The 20,594-nt window shown below is 32.3% G+C and overlaps 2 protein-coding genes across 4 annotated transcripts in view; both read right to left on the reverse strand.

Annotated features, from left to right (window-relative positions):
- The window catches only part of Ziz (dedicator of cytokinesis protein Ziz), a 49,445-nt gene extending 37,077 nt beyond the window's left edge, over positions 1-12,368 (reverse strand). Inside the window, exons 1-13 of one of the 2 annotated variants that reach the window (XM_068765317.1) lie at positions 11,846-12,368; positions 10,753-10,872; positions 9,670-9,842; positions 6,590-6,887; positions 6,355-6,523; positions 5,490-5,697; positions 4,617-4,920; positions 3,767-3,984; positions 3,488-3,678; positions 2,262-2,506; positions 1,592-1,791; positions 952-1,072; positions 358-630 (exon numbers count right to left, since the gene is read on the reverse strand). In XM_068765317.1, coding sequence (XP_068621418.1) covers positions 358-630; positions 952-1,072; positions 1,592-1,791; positions 2,262-2,506; positions 3,488-3,678; positions 3,767-3,984; positions 4,617-4,920; positions 5,490-5,697; positions 6,355-6,523; positions 6,590-6,887; positions 9,670-9,842; positions 10,753-10,872; positions 11,846-11,893 — 2,568 coding nt within the window. In that variant the 5' untranslated portion in view covers positions 11,894-12,368. Of the gene's footprint in view, positions 1-357; positions 631-951; positions 1,073-1,591; positions 1,792-2,261; positions 2,507-3,487; positions 3,679-3,766; positions 3,985-4,616; positions 4,921-5,489; positions 5,707-6,354; positions 6,524-6,589; positions 6,888-9,669; positions 9,843-10,752; positions 10,873-11,845 lie in introns of both variants that reach the window. The other variant, XM_068765316.1, reaches the window with a different exon arrangement.
- Positions 12,369-14,567: 2,199 nt separating this feature from the next.
- LOC137922053 (high affinity nerve growth factor receptor-like) overlaps positions 14,568-20,594 on the reverse strand; it is a 48,766-nt gene continuing 42,739 nt past the window's right edge. The window contains exons 5-8 of one of the 2 annotated variants that reach the window (XM_068764903.1): positions 19,683-19,892; positions 18,522-18,672; positions 17,386-17,544; positions 14,568-16,827 (exon numbers count right to left, since the gene is read on the reverse strand). In XM_068764903.1, the coding sequence (XP_068621004.1) occupies positions 16,055-16,827; positions 17,386-17,544; positions 18,522-18,672; positions 19,683-19,892 (1,293 nt within the window). In that variant the 3' untranslated portion in view covers positions 14,568-16,054. Of the gene's footprint in view, positions 16,828-17,385; positions 17,545-18,521; positions 18,727-19,682; positions 19,893-20,594 lie in introns of both variants that reach the window. The other variant, XM_068764900.1, reaches the window with a different exon arrangement.

Raw genomic sequence — 20,594 nt, forward strand, 5'->3', positions numbered from 1 at the left:
TCTCTTTTTTCATTCGCAGTCCTTACACACGTCGCCTCTCTTTCTTCATCACACCAGCTGTATTATGTTAACCCATAGGGTTGGTGGAGGCAGTACTCTTTTGATAACGGTAGCCACATTACGTACTTCGCAGTCTAGTTATTATGATATACAATATAATTAATAATTATTAACGAAAGTGTACTATTAAGTAATACACATTTGTTCTACGCTGGATAATCCACGCATTATTTATACGCTTAAAGTTTGATAGATCAAAGATCATTAAATCACCGAGAAAAACCTGGATGTCTATATATATAGTTTATTCTATCTATAATATTCGTTTTATAGCGAAAACAATATAATAAATCTTACCATAAGTTCAAATAGCTGATTAAAGATGGTCGGTAAGAACGCAACGAGTGAACTCAACTTTATACCGTGTGCGGCTTTTAGTGCATTGTTGACGTCATTCCACGGCGGCGGCGACGGTGACGTAGGGGGTGAATTGCACTTAATGAGTTTCTCGGCATGAATGAACAAATTGTGAAGATTCGTGTCCCTTGTAATCACAGTGGAATCTAAAACCAGTTGACAACGAAACAGTTGTTTCTCTCCTTCGACCCATACAACTTCAGGACCTGTATTCTAAAAATTAAATATTTTTTAATAATAGGAACATTAGTAATAATTTTACAGTCTGATATTGCCAAAAATAAAAGAGATATCATCTCATGCCAACTAAAACAACATACGGGAAAGAACTACAGTGGAAAGGATCAGTATCTAACATTAAGAATGCTAGAAGTTTATGTATACGATTGACCTATGACATAGTCCAAAGCGCAGGAAATGTTTGGATGGTCAAAATTAAGAAGTAGAAATGGAGAAGTAGTTGGAGAGGATTTTACCGAAACCGATATTCATTTTAACAATAATTCTATTATGTACTACTGAAAATCAACTTACCCCTCTGCCAAGTCCAAGGGGCTGAATAGAGAGATATCCAGATGGTAAATGCGTTGCTATAGGTAGACTCACTATCTCCTCGATTAACTTGTCATTTTTTATTAACGGCACCCATGCATAGCTGCAAAAGGTTAAGGGTATCTAATATTTAAATATCATATTTAGAACAAAAATAAAATACAAATAATAAACATTGCAAATACACATTTAAAAAATCTTTTTAAATTTTTTTATTGTATTGACCTGAAGTGGGATCTTGCTATTTGTGCAGATATTATATTTTATATAGTTTTTTTTTAATATAACTGTTTAATTCAGAATATTTAGAAACACATTCATAATGATTATATATGAAGTTAATTTCTATTATTTCAATTGTTCATTCTATGCTCACGCATATTAATAATAAGCGATTGTTTAATATGGTATGTTATGTAGAATTGAATGATTCTTAAACTTAAAAACTACCACTAAGTGTGAGTGACCGCCACGTGCGCTAAGGCTGCCTGCTGTTGCCGCCTTTGCGTAAATTTGTTTAATTTTTAGCTCATACCTAATTTTATTGCTATATTTCGTTTAAGACTTTTTTTGGTGTACAGTAAAGTGTAAATAAATCAAAGATTAAAATAATAAAAATTACCCAATACACGTTTCAACATTAGTATCATTTTTTTTGGTGAGGTCACAAGAAATATGATGAAATGTAAACAAAAGGTGATGTTTCGTGGTAATCGTAGCTGGTAAACGTATTTTCGCTTCATCACACCAACTAGGATTTGCATTATGATGTAGTACAGAGCAGCGGTATTGAGATATCATTCCCTTTCTACCGTATATAACCTGAAAATATATATAATTGTTAATTATGAGTTCAATGAACTTTGTAAACACCAGAAGGGCTAACAAAGTGTAACATTATCTTATGCATTAAACCAATTATATTATATGGAAATAAAGGCCTATATCACCGATTTACTTTAGTGATACAAAAGTAAAAAAAAATCAACATTATTTATTAGTAAATTTGTGCAGTAAGGTAATATTTGTAATATGGGATGTACAGAACCAATGCACGACTTTCGCCTTGGTAATTAGATTCCTATTCTTTTCTTTTTGGTTACAAAAACATTCATTGTTATAAATGCCAGTGCTTGTCAGTTTGATGTTATTCTATTAGGAAGTGTATTATGATTACTTAAAATATTTGGTTTTAATACCGAACGCTGCCACATATATATACGCCCCAGTAGCAATGGTAAAAATGAATTAATAATTACTTTATATGTTAATAATACAAATTAGACGTTTACCTGTAATGGTTTATTGTCTCCTGTATCATTGTCACGCAGTTCAACAGAGCAAGCAATGTTACGAGCTCGGGCAAACATCTTCTGGGACTCAAATATCAAATACAATGGGCGAACGTATAAGTGATGGATGTACGCTGCATAAGGCTGCTCCGGTTCCATGTTCAGTGAAGCCAGCTCTAAAGTAAGCGGCATTGCAGGTGGAAGTGGGAAAGGCTTCAGAGCCGCATATGAACTAGTCATGCAGTCTGAAAAACAAATGAGTAATCAGTAATATTGTGGAACACACACACACAAACGATTGATTATTGATAGACGAATGATTGTTTTATCTATATTATACTTAAACATGTTAGCTAGTTGCCAATTTAATAGAATCTAGACTCAGATTGAACAACAAACAGACAAACTCAGTCTACAACAAAATTTTTAAAAAATAATTTCAGAGATTATTAACCTTTGATATGTTTTGAGCAAATATAAAAATGTTAAGTGCCTCAATTTTTAAATAACTGCAAATTTTCGCGGGCAGATAGAATTTACGCATACCCTAAATAATTCAGAATCTTTGTTTAATAAATATATACATAGTTTAACCTTTCAGCATATAATTCACATATAACTCTTGTATTAGTTAAAAATCTAATCACGGTAAAGGCTTACCAATAGAGTGATAGAAAATATTTACAGCCAGATGTAGCTTATGTATGTTATAGTGTACTCGCAAGTGGTTACCTCCTTAGCTATATCAACAGCTAGATGAGCAACATTGACAAATGTCAAGCCTTCTGTTATCAATATCCTCGTGTGCGTCTTGTAAATCGCACCCTACCTATATCTTGGCCACTTCCGCGTACATTATAAGCAGCAATTTGGCATTAATTATTACCATTTATGCAAGTGTTAATACAGATGAGAAGCTTTACAGCTTCGCCAAGCATATTTAGCTGACTGATTTCGAATCAGCTAATAAAATATTTGCGAAGAAATTGTTGCTAAATGGTTTTTTATTTCTACATGTTTATTATTTGTAAAAGAATTGTGTCATTAATGCATTATTCACCATGAATAATACATTTACATATGCACCTAGTTGCCATTATTTGCGTAAGAAAACAATTATATGTATATAAACGAATGGAGATTATTCACAACAGTTTTAATAAGCAAGCACTTGTACAATCATTAAGCCATAAACTACTATGGATTTAGTTAATTAAAAACCATACTCGGTATTGGTTCGTTGCTATGTTGAATTGTAATACTGAGCCATCCGGGTACAACAGTTAATTTTGATAATTTTTCTGGTTTTCTGTAATCTGATAGGATTTTTATTAAATCTTCATCAGACATTTTATTCGGTTCTTGGCGGTATATGGCAGGAAATTCAGGGGTTGTGTCTAAATCATTGCTGTATAACCTGAAAATTAATAAATAATTTTATTATTGGTTATTTTTTTGTGAACTAAGATTTTAATGAATTTTTAGACAAAGTTTGTGAATATCACCTAAACAGAGGTTTAGCAGCCCAAGCAAAAGGCATCCTATAGTTTCCCACACGATTAGCATACGCTTGTACAGTCTTGTGAACTTTGAGCCCCAAACGTGGGTCTTTAGTGGCTTTCAGATACGGTTCTAGAACTTGACTCACATGTCCTTGGAGAATCTTGTCTATCCTTACCACTAGGAACAATTCTGGATGAGGATTGTTTACTGACAAAACGACCTGTAAACAATGAAGAACATATGTTAAATGAAATCTTGTTATTAAGTGTTATAGCATGTGTTATAAATTGTAATAATATTCTTGACGTTGTAGGAAGCGTGATGTTTCAAAATTTGAACGATGTGGGACTCTATTATATAAGGGACAGATCTGGGTGTCGATGGAGGCGTTAGATAATGGATTCTGTGCCCGGCTGCATTCGATTGCCAGACGCACTTGATCCGCGTATCGAGAATTTTGATAATAGAATTAAATTTATAAACGCAGCAGTCTTGCTTGTGTGTTTTACTTTAAAAGGCATCACATTATACATGAAGTACATTAAATTATCGTCTGTGAAGTTTTCTTAAATAATAAAATAGATTCGTTAAAATCCACCGTTAAGTAGCACAATTGGCGCCCAACGTGGGGCCAAATCGGACTGGCAACAGAGTGCAGGTATGGGGGCTGCCTTTCGCTGCTGGCTACACCCACATGCGTTCCATAGACAATAGGGTTCCTTTATTGCCCATATCGTAGCCTCAAAAATACCACGTATACTACAAAAGTTCGCTTGGAAAATATTCACATCTATTAAAGACAATAAAATCATATTTTTTGCGTTTAAAATAAGTAATTAAGTGTTGCTATACCTGTTTCTTTGATCGGAACCATTCATCTGGTATTTGTTTAACATCTAACTTAACATCGTAGCTAAAATTTTCCACTAATGACTTCGTGCATTCGATATCTTTGACTAGATCTCCAACGGCCGGGTGGTTAAGGTCAAAATGGAAGTCCTCGGTTAATTTCTTGCCACATCGCGCGTCGTACAAGGCAAGGTGCGTGAAATACGGCTCCACTTGGCATAGTAACTCCTTATCGCCATCTATCGGCGCTTGTAATCTAAATTTAAGACTTTCGCACTTGAGTAGTATTCTTTGGCCAAAATGTTCTCTGAAAATTAAACAAAATATGTCAGAACACCACTTTGTTTTAAAATTCTTTGAATATGATTATGTACATAGGTATATTAAACGCAGTTATCAGATTAGTAAGAGTTCATTAAATTATGTAAATGTTCACAAATCACGGCAAATTCTTTAGTTAACGTTAATGACTTTAATTTATGTATATGTACATACATTTACATGTATATTATGTATAAATATATATATATATATATATATATATATATATATATATATATATATATATATATATATGTTTTAATTTGATTTCTTTAAAATGAATCAATCAAAATAATTTCAAGTGATAAAGATATTAGCAAAAAAATAACTTTTACAATCATGCCTTTACTAAATACCTTAACTTCACATTATACCGCGATTATTCGCAGTATTATGGAAAGGTAAAATATATATTTCTTAATAACACATTTGTATTTTATTGTTACTTATTTTCCAAAATTTTTTTTAACGAATCTTTAACAAAATTAATGATTATTTTATTATAAATAGAGAATACGTAATAAAATTTAAAATTAATGTAAACATAGTAAGTACTTGAAAGGTTCTAATTGTGGTTCCGGCGAAGGTGTCCTCTTGTATGGCAGATAAAAGATATTAGAACGACATTCGTTTCTCGCTGCTGCTATAGACATGTCAGTTTCTCTCGAGTAACGCATTAGCAATGGATTCATGCTATGTTCCAGTCCCTTCAGAGTCCCGTACGTAGGAGGAGGCGGTTCAGCAGTAAGCGAAATATCTGCATCTGATAATGCTAAGAATTAAACTTTGCGAAATCATATTAACTTTGTCTAAAATCCTGCAAAAAATTACGCAAAACCTGCTAGCCTCACCAATAATTCATTTGAACAAGATATCGCAGATGTTTAGTATTATTAGTAATGACCTAGAAACATTCAAACGAATAAATATATGTGTGCAGCTGATATTTGCAAAAATTATTCCTTTAGCACATTAAATTTAACCTTGTCTACCGACTGATTTATGCAAGACTTCGCATAAAAAACGAAAATATTTTTTTACATTGATTCATAATAAACAAATTTTAATAAAAACTTTCTGAGCGGTATTAATATGTAGTGTCAGATAAAATTTCTAGCGAAGTAAATTAATCATTATTTATTACATAGAATAGCCTAGTCACATTTTAAAAGGAAGTAGAGCATGACAAGAACGGCCTTACGGAGACAGACAGAGGATTTCATGAAATATAACGTAAAGCAAAATTTCATGCGGCAAATAAAGTGGCAATATAATATCTAAATTTTCAAGGCAAAAATGGTGTTTACGTAACTTTATCAATCATTGATCGATATGTATATTTTTCTTACGCAGTTTGTTTAGTACTCCACAGAAGTGATGAAATAAAAAAATCGAATCAATTAAAAAGTATATCACACACCTTTGTCTAATATTTCTTCTGCCTGATGATTTTCTTGACTGTTCTTTTTCAAAGCTGCGTTGAATGCATTTATCCATTCATTCATTTCTTCCTCATTTTCCGTTGCGAAAGTGTATCCCTTATTAGCAGCCATTCGTAATTCAAAACAGAATCTTCCACGTTTTGAATTCTGTAATAAAAAGTGAATGTTTATGTCGTATTCGCGTTGTACGGAACAAAGAAAGTAAATACTTACTCTAACAACGTCGGAACAAAAGTCCATAACAATGGTAAGTTTGGTGTCAGTTTTCTTTTCGTCTTTGTATACTTCTAGTATATAGGCGCCGTCGGTTTCCCTGACCATTGAGCAATATCGTTTCTTGAACGATTTGGAGGCAAGATTACTAAATATTCTATCTGAACCGATTTCAGGTCCTTTGAGCAGATATCCTTCTTTGGTACCAAAATCCACTTTGGCTGCTTGAGCTTCATTATCGCCTTCGTTTTCCGCGTCAATATCGTATACCTCTTCGGTTAATTTATTGTCTATTGGTCTGGACAGAAAAACATCTTTTTACAACTTTTATTACCTAATAAGTTATTATAAGACAATATAAGATGATGATGTTATTATTATAATATAAAACGATAAGATAGAAAATGAAATTTGAAAGTATATTTTTTTTCTGCAACTTTATTGTAACAAAATGTTCAAAAATAAAATATCTTTATTTTTATATACAGTTACAAGCACTTTTGAATCGTAATTTAAACCGTGTTAACAGCGTACTGTCATAATCAAAAAAACATTACTTTTGAATTTGGAACCTGTCATTTTTGTTTGATCGTTTTTGTTTGAGTTTCACACAATGGGATAAACTAAAAATTCAAGATTGCTATAATAAAGATTTATAAAACATTTTTTATTTAAAACTTAGAAATGGAAAGTCTAAGGTACGTATGTTATGCAAATTTATTATATATGCGTACACTTAGACTCATCTGGGATTCGCTATCCTTTTCGTGACGAAATTTAGACTTTACTAGTTTATTTATTTTGTCATAAAACAACTGTTTGACATTTGACCTAAGAAATAATACCCGATTTATTAAAATATTTTAATAGGTTTCTTTGCTTGTGTTCACTATTTAATCCAATCTACTGATCCCATTAACTAAGAACTACATATTATTCGTCAACATGAGACGGATTTTAGAAAGGTTAATAAAGTTTTTAAAAATTTCGTATAAAATTGTTGCGTATCTTTTATAACTATGTGATTGGTTGTAAAAGATAGTATGTAAAATCAGTATCAATCCGCCTAGTCCATTATATTTTCCTAAGAATAAAACGATGTAATGGATAAAATGTAAACAGGCGATTTATACATACGCTGGCACATAACAAAATTACATTAGTTTAAGCACTTCTTGGAACTGTGTGATAAGGAGAAGCCCCACATCGCAATTTTAACGTCAGCGAGTGTAAGTTGTTACTATTTATACACACACATAGATTAAAAAGTATAATCGACAGGAAACATCAATTAAAATCAGATAAGCCCGTGGAAACATTACAAAGTTTAAAAAAATTCCTATCAAGCTTCCGTCATGACCATGAAACACATGTTAATTGTTACGCTAATGAGCAAATGAGTCGATTACTGAACTGTTTTAACATTTGTTGCTGTTAATTCATACACTTTAAAATCACTTCACATGTTAAATGTAAAAAATTGTTAAAATAGGTAATAAGTCCACAGTGCATTAATGACAAACTAGTTATAAATAACATTCTCCAAATTTATAATACAAAAAATATACTACAAGAGCAGGCCACATAGAAAAAATTGCCGCGGGGTTTTAAGGCCTGGAAAATCCTTAAGGTTACCACCGGTCCGAGACCACGGACCGGCAAGACGATGTTCGGACATACAAGCTGGACCGACGACTTTATTACGGTTGTCGGAACATTCAGCAAGATGCAGCAAGCGGATGCATCACGCTTCCAACCTATCTTATTGAAAATTTATGGGCAAGGCATATCACCAATAGTGACATCCTCGACTGAAATGATAATTACGAAGGATACTTAGCCAGCTTAATAATTATATGCAACTTGAACAAAAAAAACATCATTTCGATTAATCTGTTATGACAAGGAAATATGCCGAAATAATACGTCGAAAACTTGCTAAGCATTCTTAGCTATTGCATATTTGTATGGCTGATTGCCAAATACTTCGACGAAACGCTAATATGGACTTATATTTAAAATTCCAATTGTAAGAAATCATATCGTATTATTTTTTAGGGATGGTTGGTGTTATAGCGTGTTCATAATAAACTTAAGAATATTTAAGTAATAACAGATAATATATATACATATATATACACAAATAGAATAATACACAATTATTATAAATGACATTGAATTTAGGAGAATTTCCTTTTCACTAATATTCCAACATGCATCAAACCAGCATTTCACTTTTTAAGGGCCATGTTATTATCATATTTCATATCAAAAATCGTATTAATTTAAAAATTCGCAGTGTGTAACTTTAGATATCGTTAAATAAACAATTGTATAAGCGATAAGTTGAGCTTGACTGGAAGTTTATACACAAACAGTGCACACAATTACATAAAAGAGGGACAATTCTTATGTTTAGACTAATGCTTAAATGTTTGCATTTTCTTCTATAATATTGTGTTTAAATTATTATAAACCGAATGTCGCATTCGGAACATTTTTTCAAAGGTTGTGATCGTTTGAATGAAATTGAGTTCTCTTATAAAGGTTCTAAATGCACCATGTCTAAGAACAAACTTACTAGGGGTTCTTTCTGTGATACTTTCCTAAATATCTATAATCTATTAAAGATCTTATACACTGTAATGAAATCTTTTCACTAGGTTTTGTTTAAAGATAGCAATAAAATTCTGTTATTCAACATTGGAACTTTTAACAAGACTATTATTAAACAATGTATTTTATTTCGAATCTATTATGTTTTTGATTTTTCTCTGCTTCACTAGGTGTTATAGTTCTGGAGAAAAAGCAGGAAGAAAGTCCACAACAACATATCTTTTAAGCAAGGATATAGATTTGTTTTGATTTTTACTCTCTGAAAGACAACCTAAATGAAAACAAATTATTAAGTGACATCATTCTGATTCTGGTAATTTAGTTTTTTATAAATAAACAACAGGCAACAAATGAGCTATACATTCAATATTTTAAAGCATTTGCACCTATATCCAATCACTCTGTATATAGACTAAATATAAAAAGAGGAATAAATATAAAATGATTATTAAAGAAGTTCTTACCTTGGTAAATTGATATATGTTCCAGAGTAATTGTTGTATTTGTAGTGTATAAGGTTCCAACTAGAAGCATAGCTGAGTAGTGCTTGCCGCGTCAACAGAGGACATGTAGCAGCTGTCCGCACATCAGGAACAGCTGTTGTAACTGTCCTCCAACGCCGTGGTAGAACTACACTCTAAATATTTCAAAAATTTTAAGAGGATTTTCTATAAATCACAGTTAAGCCACAGTTAAATCAGAGTAAAGGCTAAAGGCTAATCCGAAAAATTAAGAAAGATTTATTAAGTAAAACTGTTAAATTAAAATTATTACTACATTTAACTTTAACTGACTTTCTTGAAAAACAATGTATTATTCAACCTGTACTGAAAAATATATTTCAACAAAAAATCAATTCTTACAATAATTGGGATAGTTAAAGACGGTACGGTTTTTTTCAATTCTTAATCCATAAATGTAATGTTGGATATGTTATTAAGAAGAGCCTAATACAAGAAATACAGAATTATATTAAAAAATTTTTACTCTTTTTTGAAAATAATTACTAAGAAAATAATTGGAAGTATAAGAACATTCTCTACCATGTATATGCTAAATTTGAAATTTCGAAGCAATGAAAAAAATTACATTGATATTTTAAAAATATCCAAATTGCACATTTTATGCAATTAATTTTCTTCTCTAATATGACCATTTCTTTGCAAGTATAAATGTCTGTAAGTATCAATGTCTCTTGAAGATATTGGACAAAAGGTACATTTTTAATTCTAGGGAAAATTACCAGCAACAAAAATAAATGCAAAAGTTGTTCACATTTAATTTTTAAAGCAAGTCTCTAAATAATTTATCTAGTTTGCAATATTCATTTTGTAAAATCAAAATCGTTATTTCATAAATGTGACTTGTGAGCCACAGTTTGCCATCATTTGGTTTATCAGTTGAATTTCTGCATATATTTCAAATATTAGGTAAGAATTCTTAGACTATTTATTACATAAAATGAAAGAGTGATTTATAGACAACTAGTTCCACATAGAAATGTTTTTGTCTAATGCATACATTAATGTAAAATAATATATACTTACGGAAACATCATCTGTTGGATATAAGAGGATATCCCTAAGCGGATCATTGAGCAATAAAGTTTTGTTCTCTTGAATATATTGTTCAAAATCCAACACCGTAGATTTGTTGGCAATAATGTTCTAAAAAATATGGATGTTTTAATACAACTCAACAAGATGGTTACAAAAAATAATTGTAAATTGAAAAAAATATTGTAGTGTTAATAAAATAATTGACAATGTGTCATGCTTAAATTACCTTAAATTAAGAGCCATATTATATTTATAAATAAATTAAAATAACTAGGTGAAGTTTTTCAAAAATTACTTTGTAAAAATATAACTGAGACCTGTTTTTAACTGAAGTCAACTATTAAAGGAGGAGATTAGGCAAGGTAAGGTAAAGAAAAATATCAAATGATGCCATATCACACATAACTTTAATGTAACAATAGTAGTGGTTTACATGAAAAATATTACTAGGATTAAATTAACTAATATTACTACTATAAAGGAATTATAAAATACTAAAAATACAAAAGTATACAAAAGGTTACATTTGTACTAAGATAATTAAGTTTAAGAGTAAAAACAAGTATTTATGTAAACAAAAATAATTTTAATCATATATCTGCTATATATGTCATGTAGCAATATTACTTTAATGGAAACTAAAAACATAAATCAAAATATAACACAAGTAAAATTTTTGTAATTTCTTATATATTTTTAGTCACCAAGAGATTTAATTAATTACTATAAAATTAAACTCGTACTTTAAAATTAAACCTTAAAAATACATAAAATATGTTATAATTGTTGATAATAAATACAAGGCGTATACCTTTGCGTCTTTTTAGCAGAAAGTCTTTTTTAATATAAATGATTTCAAAAAATAAACAAATCTAATGTCCGGAAATCTTAAAATGTACGTTAGTGTTTATTAACGACATTTAATATTTGTATTAACATAAATATAAGTTATAACAATGAGTAAATGCATGTTGAATTAATCTACTTAAAAACGAATAGCGTTAAATAATAACAAGCATAATTAAGAATTTATTTTTAAAGAGATTCAAGAAACTAGTTTAAATATGCTACAAATATTTACCTCGTATTCAGCGCCATTCTTTTTGGTCTTAGAATTTACGGGGGGCATATTGGTCTAAAAGCGCCGCATCACATGTGAAATAATTATTAATTTAATCTTTACTGTTCACTTATTTACATTTTAAACACGTCGAACAACATTCACAACATCAAACGCCGAAAATTCTAATGTGAGCGAAAAACGATGTGACAGAAGCAGTGCAATTGACGCAAGTTTAAATTGCCAGAGTATAAATTTCACACGGTATAAAGTTAACACTGCCATATGAAAATGAATTGTAATATTTGTGCACGCTGAGAGTAACAAATGGTATTAATTATTTTATATTTATATAGTTACACAAAAATAACTATTAAAAATAACTATGTGATTTTGTTTTTCTTTAAATTTAAACTTGTAATTTGGATCTGGCCGGTTAATACCATAAAGCGGTATTATAGATTTCATGCATCATGTAATTATGTATAAGCAATATAACTTTTTTGAATGTTGATAAAATTACAACAAATGTTTTAGTTTTTCGAAAAACTATTTCTAAAAAGAAATTATTCAAGATTTCCATCATTAAATTAATCAAAATTGTTTATGAATGAAAAGTCTAAATCACTTTAGACGCTTCAGTGAATCTCACAAGATTGACTTGTTAATAATATACTTTTCATTAAATCTTATAGCACTGCAGTTGGATCTACATACAGCTACCACGCAATTCTTAAACCCGTGGTCCTAATTGATGCGAGAATAATTATCTTGTTGACAGACGACGGTCTTCAAGCAACACTTTATGTGTAATTTAGACTCATGCGCTGCGCGACTTTGGGAAACCTTTTTTTTATTCCCGTACATTTAACATATAAATAGCAAAGTAACTTTGATAATACAAGCATACCGTAAAAGCATTTTGCATAGAAAAGTTGCGGGGATTGCTTCACAAAAAAGTCTTTTATTTCAACCTACTCTAATCCGAAAGTATAATAGTTACAACCGACATGATGATGGAGTGATGTTCAACTGACGAAGCAGTAACCTAGAATTATCTACGTGCTATGATGGAACAACTGTCTACATCTGTTAAATATCAGCTCATAGTAGACGCATCAACACTTGAAGTTGCTGCTCTCAAGACGTCGCACAATTACAATCAGCGAGACTCACCTCTCAACTACTTCCCAAGCTATTGCGGCGGCCACTGTCAGTCACGCTTACGTGGTTAAGACTCAACATAATGAATATTACATTAGTAAAGTACAATACGACACAAGCTACTCGCCTCTTTCTTAGACAAGATCAATAGCCGCATCGAAAACGTAAGACGCAACATAAGCGGAAAAAACAACATTTTTGCCAACCTTCTCTCAGGCTCTAGTTAAGCCACTGACTCTACATCGCAGAGAGTTAAGGCACGTACGTGCGTTATCTATTATGTTGAACAACGATAACCTCAAGATGGAGAAAATCTTTGTGCCCTGTTTTACAAGAAAATTCATTGCGAACCTTCCATCAACTGAAAGTGAACAAGTTTTTAACACCGTTCACGAAACAATATGCACGGGTATACAAATTACGTACATATCAAATGACACGATTTCTTTGGTCAACATGAACGTCGGTACCAGCGGAGTACAATTTCATTTTATCGTCTTATGCTTGTATACCTGTCTACCGAACATAGCAGCGACGACCCATCTAGCTCAACGAAGTCAACAGATGCGTGTCAATAAACCGCACTTCATGTATCGACATCAACCGACGACCCATCAAACTACATGTACGCTTCGCTTGAAAGGGAGTACTGTAGGTGAGTGCTTGAACCAACATGTTATTGCTCAATTCGCAATTGTTAACCAATAGTTCCGAGCGATGCCATAATAATCGTTGTGGTGACCGACGGCGGATTTCGAGTACTGGCTAATGTGCAACATAACCCATGCGCAGCGCGACTATGGGAAATCTTTATAATAGTATAAACGCACATGTATAAATAGCTTTAACAATAAAGGCAATCCGTAATAGCATTTTGTTGGCAATAGTACGGCTTACTACACAAAAGTCTTTTATTTCGATTGGGATAGGGAATCTCCCTCTACTCCTGTTTCCTACTTCCAAAATTGCTAACATTTTATTTTTGGTAAACCCTACGTCATACTACAACCAAAAAGTACCTTTCATTATGAGGTTCTCTTGTTGCCATTTAATGTTACATGGAGTGTAATACTGTAGATATAGGTGGACGAATCTTAAGAGAATTTAGACTAAAGTAATTTTTTATAGTAGTTAAGGCTGAAGGCAAATTTCCAGAGGATGGACAGCAGCGTCCTCTGCTTTTGAAAATATCACATCAAACCGTCTGCCAAGCGTGGCGATTATGGTATATCCCCCCCATAGATAACTTCGGGGGAGGCTATCTGCAGAAATAAGAAAAGTTGGAGGCCTCTTAAGCTCAGACAGCTTGCATCGTTACTTTATCCATGTATGTGTACCACTTCAGCAAAGAGTACACTTTATTCACATTATATGATTGGAAAAGTACAAAGTCAACCGTGAAATAGCAGTTTAGCAGTGTTATGTTTTCCACGCTGCAGTTGTCTCAAACAAAATATTATAATTAACGAATAAAAATACCGTCAACCGCCTTTTACAGGAAATTGTCCAATTTGCAATTTATAAATCTCTTCAAAAAGAATAAGGAGCAAAGAAAATAAAAAGAAAATCATTATTGTTATAATTAATAAATGTTTACTAAATACATTTAGGTAATGTCACTTAGCTGAATATAATATTAATTAACATTAAAAAGACTGAAATTATCAACACAACCGCATTATAGTAGAGAGAAGGTGTGTTGGTTTCCCAACTGGGTACCACGAAGATGTCTTTTTAAATAGTGAATAGATTATGACTACTGAGCCGTGGTGGGATAGCGTAAATACTTAATAAATAAATATTGCTTTTAATTTTTTAATTTCGTTATATTAAAAGCCTATATGAAAAATGCAGGTCTATTATGTAAGTTGTTACATGAAATCAAGCCTGTAACATTTATTATGTTCGGTCATTTATGATAATATCGTATAAAATGTGTTTGAATTTTTTTGTTAGCGATACAAATTATATCGCTTATTGATCGCTATGTTATTTCAATTAATATCTGTTTTATTCAAATTAAGATCAAAAAAGAGAAAAGTTGTTTAGTAATATACAGGTACTTTACTTTTTACATAAATTAAATTAAGTCCGGACAAGTTTCTGTTAGCTGAAATTAACACTAACATTTTATATTTTATAATTGATAAAATAGCAGGAATATCGAAAGAGCAGTGACAAAGTTTAAATAAAAAATGTGTTTGTATTTATTTAATAAATTTAAGAGAATATATACTGTATTTTGTGGATTGCCAGATTAATTTTTATCTATTAAGATTACTCCTATCAACTTTTAATTAAAAATTCTAACTTTTTAGAATTTATGATAAATATTTAAAAGTTCATGTAATAATAACCGAAATAATAGGTAATATGTACATTTTAAAACAAATAAATTACAATTGAGGTAGTTATTACAGTTCTACCTCATCAGTCATGTAGGTAACTATACTCTGTCCCCACTAATAATAATTTCTATTTTTATAATTTTCTCTGATTGACATGACAGTTTTAGGTTTGAATTTATATTTTTCTATCATACTATTTTATTAACATACCTACTTAAACGATTGTACTATACACATTTAATTTACATTTAGATAGTTTAAATACAAGTATGAATAGGAAATCATTAGTGTGACTTAATTCATAAATAATTGTAAGTAATCTTTATTATTTTCCATTTATTTTTATATCTGCTTGTTTTGTTATAAGTGCCGGGGTACATATTTTTGTTGTATATATATGCTACTTATTTTTGGTTGTCTGGTATTAACGGCAACATGTCTTACACATACGTACTTAAAGGTAACAATTCTCAACATTAAAAATTTCTCCTAAATATTATGAAAAATACATTAAACAAATGAGTATTGACTAATTCCCACGCGTCCATCTTTATCTCAAACAGTCCTCAAATTGAATCAAAATTGAGGCTTAACAAATAAATTGCTCATGCTATTCAACAATGTGTTCGCTTAACGTTGCAACGGCACGTTGTTCTTTGATGAATGCAAGCTCGGAATAGCGTAGTACATATTGCGAGTTTGGTGGCAAGGTTAACCGTCAAGGGTAATCGTCGTCATCTTCATCCTCGCTGAACTCTGACTCTGGATCGGGATCAGGGAGCGGCTTTAAATAGTCAGCTGGAGGATTTCTCGCTGGTATCAGATAACCAAGAGAGTCTTGAGGAGGCGCAGGAGGTCGCGGTAAACGCATTTGAGTGGAAGTTCCACCCGCTTCGGCTGCTGCTTTTAACTTTCGACATATTTCGTCGAATCCAATCCTGTTCCGTGGATCCTCTTCCCAGCATGCTCTCATTAATTCGCACGCAAATATAGGACAATCCTCTGGCGGTACAAGAACTATCCCGTTCAAAATTAATTTGGTAGCTTCATCGTTATTATGACCGTAGAACGGTTGTTTGCCTCGGCTGTATATTTCCCAAAGTACGACGCCATATGACCATACATCAGATTCATGAGTAAAACGGGCATAAACAATACTTTCTGGTGACATCCATCGGACTGGCATAGGTCTTTCTCCGCCCATTTTGTAGTAATCGCATGTATAAACGTCGCGTGACATACCGAAATCTGCAATCTTAACAGTCAGATGAGCGCCCACCAAGCAATTACGAGCAGCTAGATCTCGATGCACAAACCGCCGAGCAGCAAGATATTGCATTCCAAATGCCACTTGCAAAGCAACGTGTAGTAAGGCTGGCTTGTCTAATGTCGGGCCTGATCTCCCGCCGCCACGAGATCCACGCAGAACCCCTGCCAGGTCTCCCCATTCCATATATTCGAAAATCATCCATGGACTTGAACTAATATCGTCTGAAAATAATACAATGATAATGTTAGAGTTCCCAAATTTTTTTTAATCATAAGTATAAAATATACTATTGAGGTTGAAGAATAATCTGACTGTAGTAATCGATCCAGAGGAATTTCTGTTCTTCAAGAATCTCCAAGTCGGAATAATAATTGCGTAATAAGTGCCAGTTTAAGTTGAGAGAATAATTTCCCTCTTGTGAGGAGTGTTTGCAACTAATCACTCTCTGCAGCGTTTACCTAAGCAACTTAACAGTTAATAAAACCGTGTAATTTCTTATTTAATGAATCTAGCTAAAGTCCCTGTCGAGACACTCTATCATATGTATTTACTTACTTTTTTATGTTTAGGTTAAGCTCTTTGGACGTTCTGCTACTTGTTAAAAGTGACAATTGAAACTGTAAATGTCAACAAGCCAATGGTGTCTCTAATTAAAATAATAAAGTAAGGATATTCTTTTTTCCTCTCTCTTACGAAATAAATACTCTAAATTCTTTAACTTGGTTTAATGAACTTTTATATAATGTTATGTTACTAGTGATACCAATATAATATCGTACCTCTGTGCACAACTCCAAGAAGAGTTAATATATTGGGATGTCGGAACGCAGACATTATCGACACTTCTCTTTCGAAGTCCTCTTCAGCGCTCCGGCCCGCATTTTCTTTCAATACTTTAATAGCTACTACTTGTTCTCCGCTAGCTGTTCTAAGAACTCCTGCGAAATATTAAATAAGAAATGAGCCTGTAATTTTAATTTTTCACTAAATTAAAAAATAAATATTATTTCTTTGAATGCACCAGCGACTTTCTTCTGAAAAATGTTATAGTATTTTATTATTAATAAATAGTTCAGATGAGCATTAGCTTTTTTATGTTCATACGTTTGGGACGTACAAGGTCCAAGAAGTCGGGTTCTGTTTCTGTTCAAATTTTGCTTTTGACAATCTGAAAAAGGTAGTAATGTTCATAGCAGCGACCATCAATCTAATAAAAAATAAAATCCGACATGTTTTCAGAATCTCTTTCTGGTGGAAGAGTACGGGAAGTAATCCACTAAGCGGGTAACGTACGGGTTCCTGGATGTAACATAACTTAGATTTCCAGTTCCGAGATTTCGAAAGTTTTTTTTTTCTAAGACAACTAAATTTTCTACCGAACTGTTATATTATTTACAATAAGTGTGCGTATTATTTGCACAGTCTTTTATCGATTCCGCGGCTTTCTGACGTAAATCGTAGTTCTAGGACACTACTGTTCGGAAAAGATACGTGTTATGTATAAAGTATAAATATAACATAAAGTGAATAAAAATAGCAAGATGACTACATTTTGCCGACAGATATATCACAGAAGTAAAGTGTTGTTGACAGTCAATAGACTGTGGCTTTTGTGCTGTAGTTTGGTTTTTTGTTTTAATCGAATATTAAAATGTCACTTGTACATGTCGGTCAAAAGTCATTAGGTGTGTTATCCTACCTTTTTTGTAAGTTTTTTTAAGGGGGAGGGAAAATCTTTTGGATGTTCATGATACTCTCTCTGCTTGTGAGGTAACGACAGGGTTAGGTGGGGTTCCTACCCATTAAAACTCCCTCACTATGATAGACTCCGGTATCTCTTTAGGAACCTTGGGTTATCCGATGTAATGTAAACAAGAAGTATTAAAATAAGTTAAAATGCTTTTGAAAAAAATACCTTTATGTACTTTTCCAAAGCACCCTTCTCCGACTTCTTCCAAAAACGTCAACGCCTTTCTGTCGAGCAGTGGTACTCGAGAGTCGTCGTCGGTCGCTTGCCGCGGGCCCGGCGTACCCGGCACGTGCCCTGCCACGCCGCACACGCCGTACTGAGGGTTCGTTATATACCGTTCAGCAAGCAGAGGTTCTCCTGGTCTGATACGCTACAAACACATTGTCACCTATAGATAGCAGCTATATGGATTATAGGAAAATCGCAATAATTGCTGCATAAAATATAATATTAAACAATTGTATTTTTTATTGTTAGAAAAGTTAACTTCTTCAACTGTCTTCCTCTAGCCCTCACTATGACAAAGTGCAATCATAACGGTTCCATTAAAGATCTCGGTATTAATTTCCTTACATAGAATGATTGGTTATATATGTAAACATTTTAAAAGGGTGAATGAAAAGCTCATTGTCAACAAAAAGCTTTAAATCTTTTACATCTATTACTAATTTCCCTGTTTAAAGTAACCACTTTCAAGTACTTATACATACACATGTTATTAATTTATTTTTTGAATGCGACAGAACAAAGTCTGTAGCGTCAGATAGTAATCAAAAATTAATTTTCCCTTTTTTAAAAACGCCTTTTCTTACTATACTATGATTACGTTTTTTATTATTTTGGAAACTGTTAATTTTTTGATAGGGTGAACCATTTATTAATTGACAGTAAATGAGCATTTACCCCTTTTTACCTCTCACCCCTTTGTATCCTTTTTACATCTATAACTCCTGTGATATCAATACCTGGATGAGGTGATTATTGAACTTCGTATTGGCTCTCCTACAATGCTTTGCGTTCGATATTAAATAAAGGAAAAGAAAATTACGCATATTAGAGCTATTTATGTAAATAACTATTTATGTATATAACTATTTTATATTGTCAGATAGCATGCTATTAACTTTGCTATACTGTATAAATTCACAAAAATATGAACCTTTTGGCTTGTTGCAGTATAACGAGTTAAGTAAGCACCGATTGAAATGATGATTCATGAATATAGATGTGTGAAACGATTTTACCTAAAACATAAATACTATTAAAGTGTCAAATTTTATAGTCTATCATAGCGTTAGTCTAACAATACAGTTACACCATCCATACCGGTTGAACTTTCCCGTCGACGGGACAAATGCGTCTTCTCAGGTAAAGAAATATTGCTGCGGCCGCTAGGAACAGGAGTAATGCTCCACCAACCATTACACCAATAAGTATATGTTCACTGCTACCAATGTTCAACCCCGGTTTAGCGACTGATGTATCCCCTGTTGGCGATTCTGAAAAGATCTCGTTGCTGGATGGGGATTTGGGTGCCTGCAACAAAAATGTTTTTATGAAATGCTGAACCACTTTTCAAAGAATTATTTAATATTCAATCGTTTAAATATTTAATATTTGTTATTTATGAAGAGAGACTTAACTATTGTTTACATTTCAAAGTCTATCATTAATCGGCGCTATATATGAACGTAACGATCTCTTTCAGACTCGTTCCATATCCTCAATATAGAATCAACTTTATCATCATCATCACGTCAACCAATAGACGCCCACTACAGGGCGCCCGCCCAGATCCAGCCCTTATCCAGCGACTTTCCAGCGACCTTGACTATATCATCGATTCGCCGCGTCTACCAACTCATGGTCACCGTTCGAGAATCCTTCGGCTCCAATGATCGTCATTTGAGGGATCGATGTACAAAATAGAATAAATGTTTATAGTAATAAATAATAGAATGAGGCAAACATGTAAAACTCGCAAGAGGAAGACGTATTGATTATTTTATGTCATAAGTAATAATGATACTCAGGCTTTTGAAAACCTTAATTTTGTTACATTTATTGGTTTAGTCATTATTTAAGGCTTTTAAGATATGTAAACTAATATTATAAAATTTTACTTGAGATACTTGGTCAAGAAATGTATCATATACAAAATACTGTTGAAATAATGAATTGAGGTAATATTAGAATATGAAAATAGTTAATTTCATTTGTAAAGGTTAATAAAGATGC

Source organism: Battus philenor, unplaced genomic scaffold, assembly GCF_028537555.1.
Source record: "Battus philenor isolate CCGP_79_NKW_IND1 unplaced genomic scaffold, ilBatPhil1.0.hap1 SCAF_2, whole genome shotgun sequence".
Lineage (NCBI taxonomy): Eukaryota > Metazoa > Arthropoda > Insecta > Lepidoptera > Papilionidae > Battus > Battus philenor.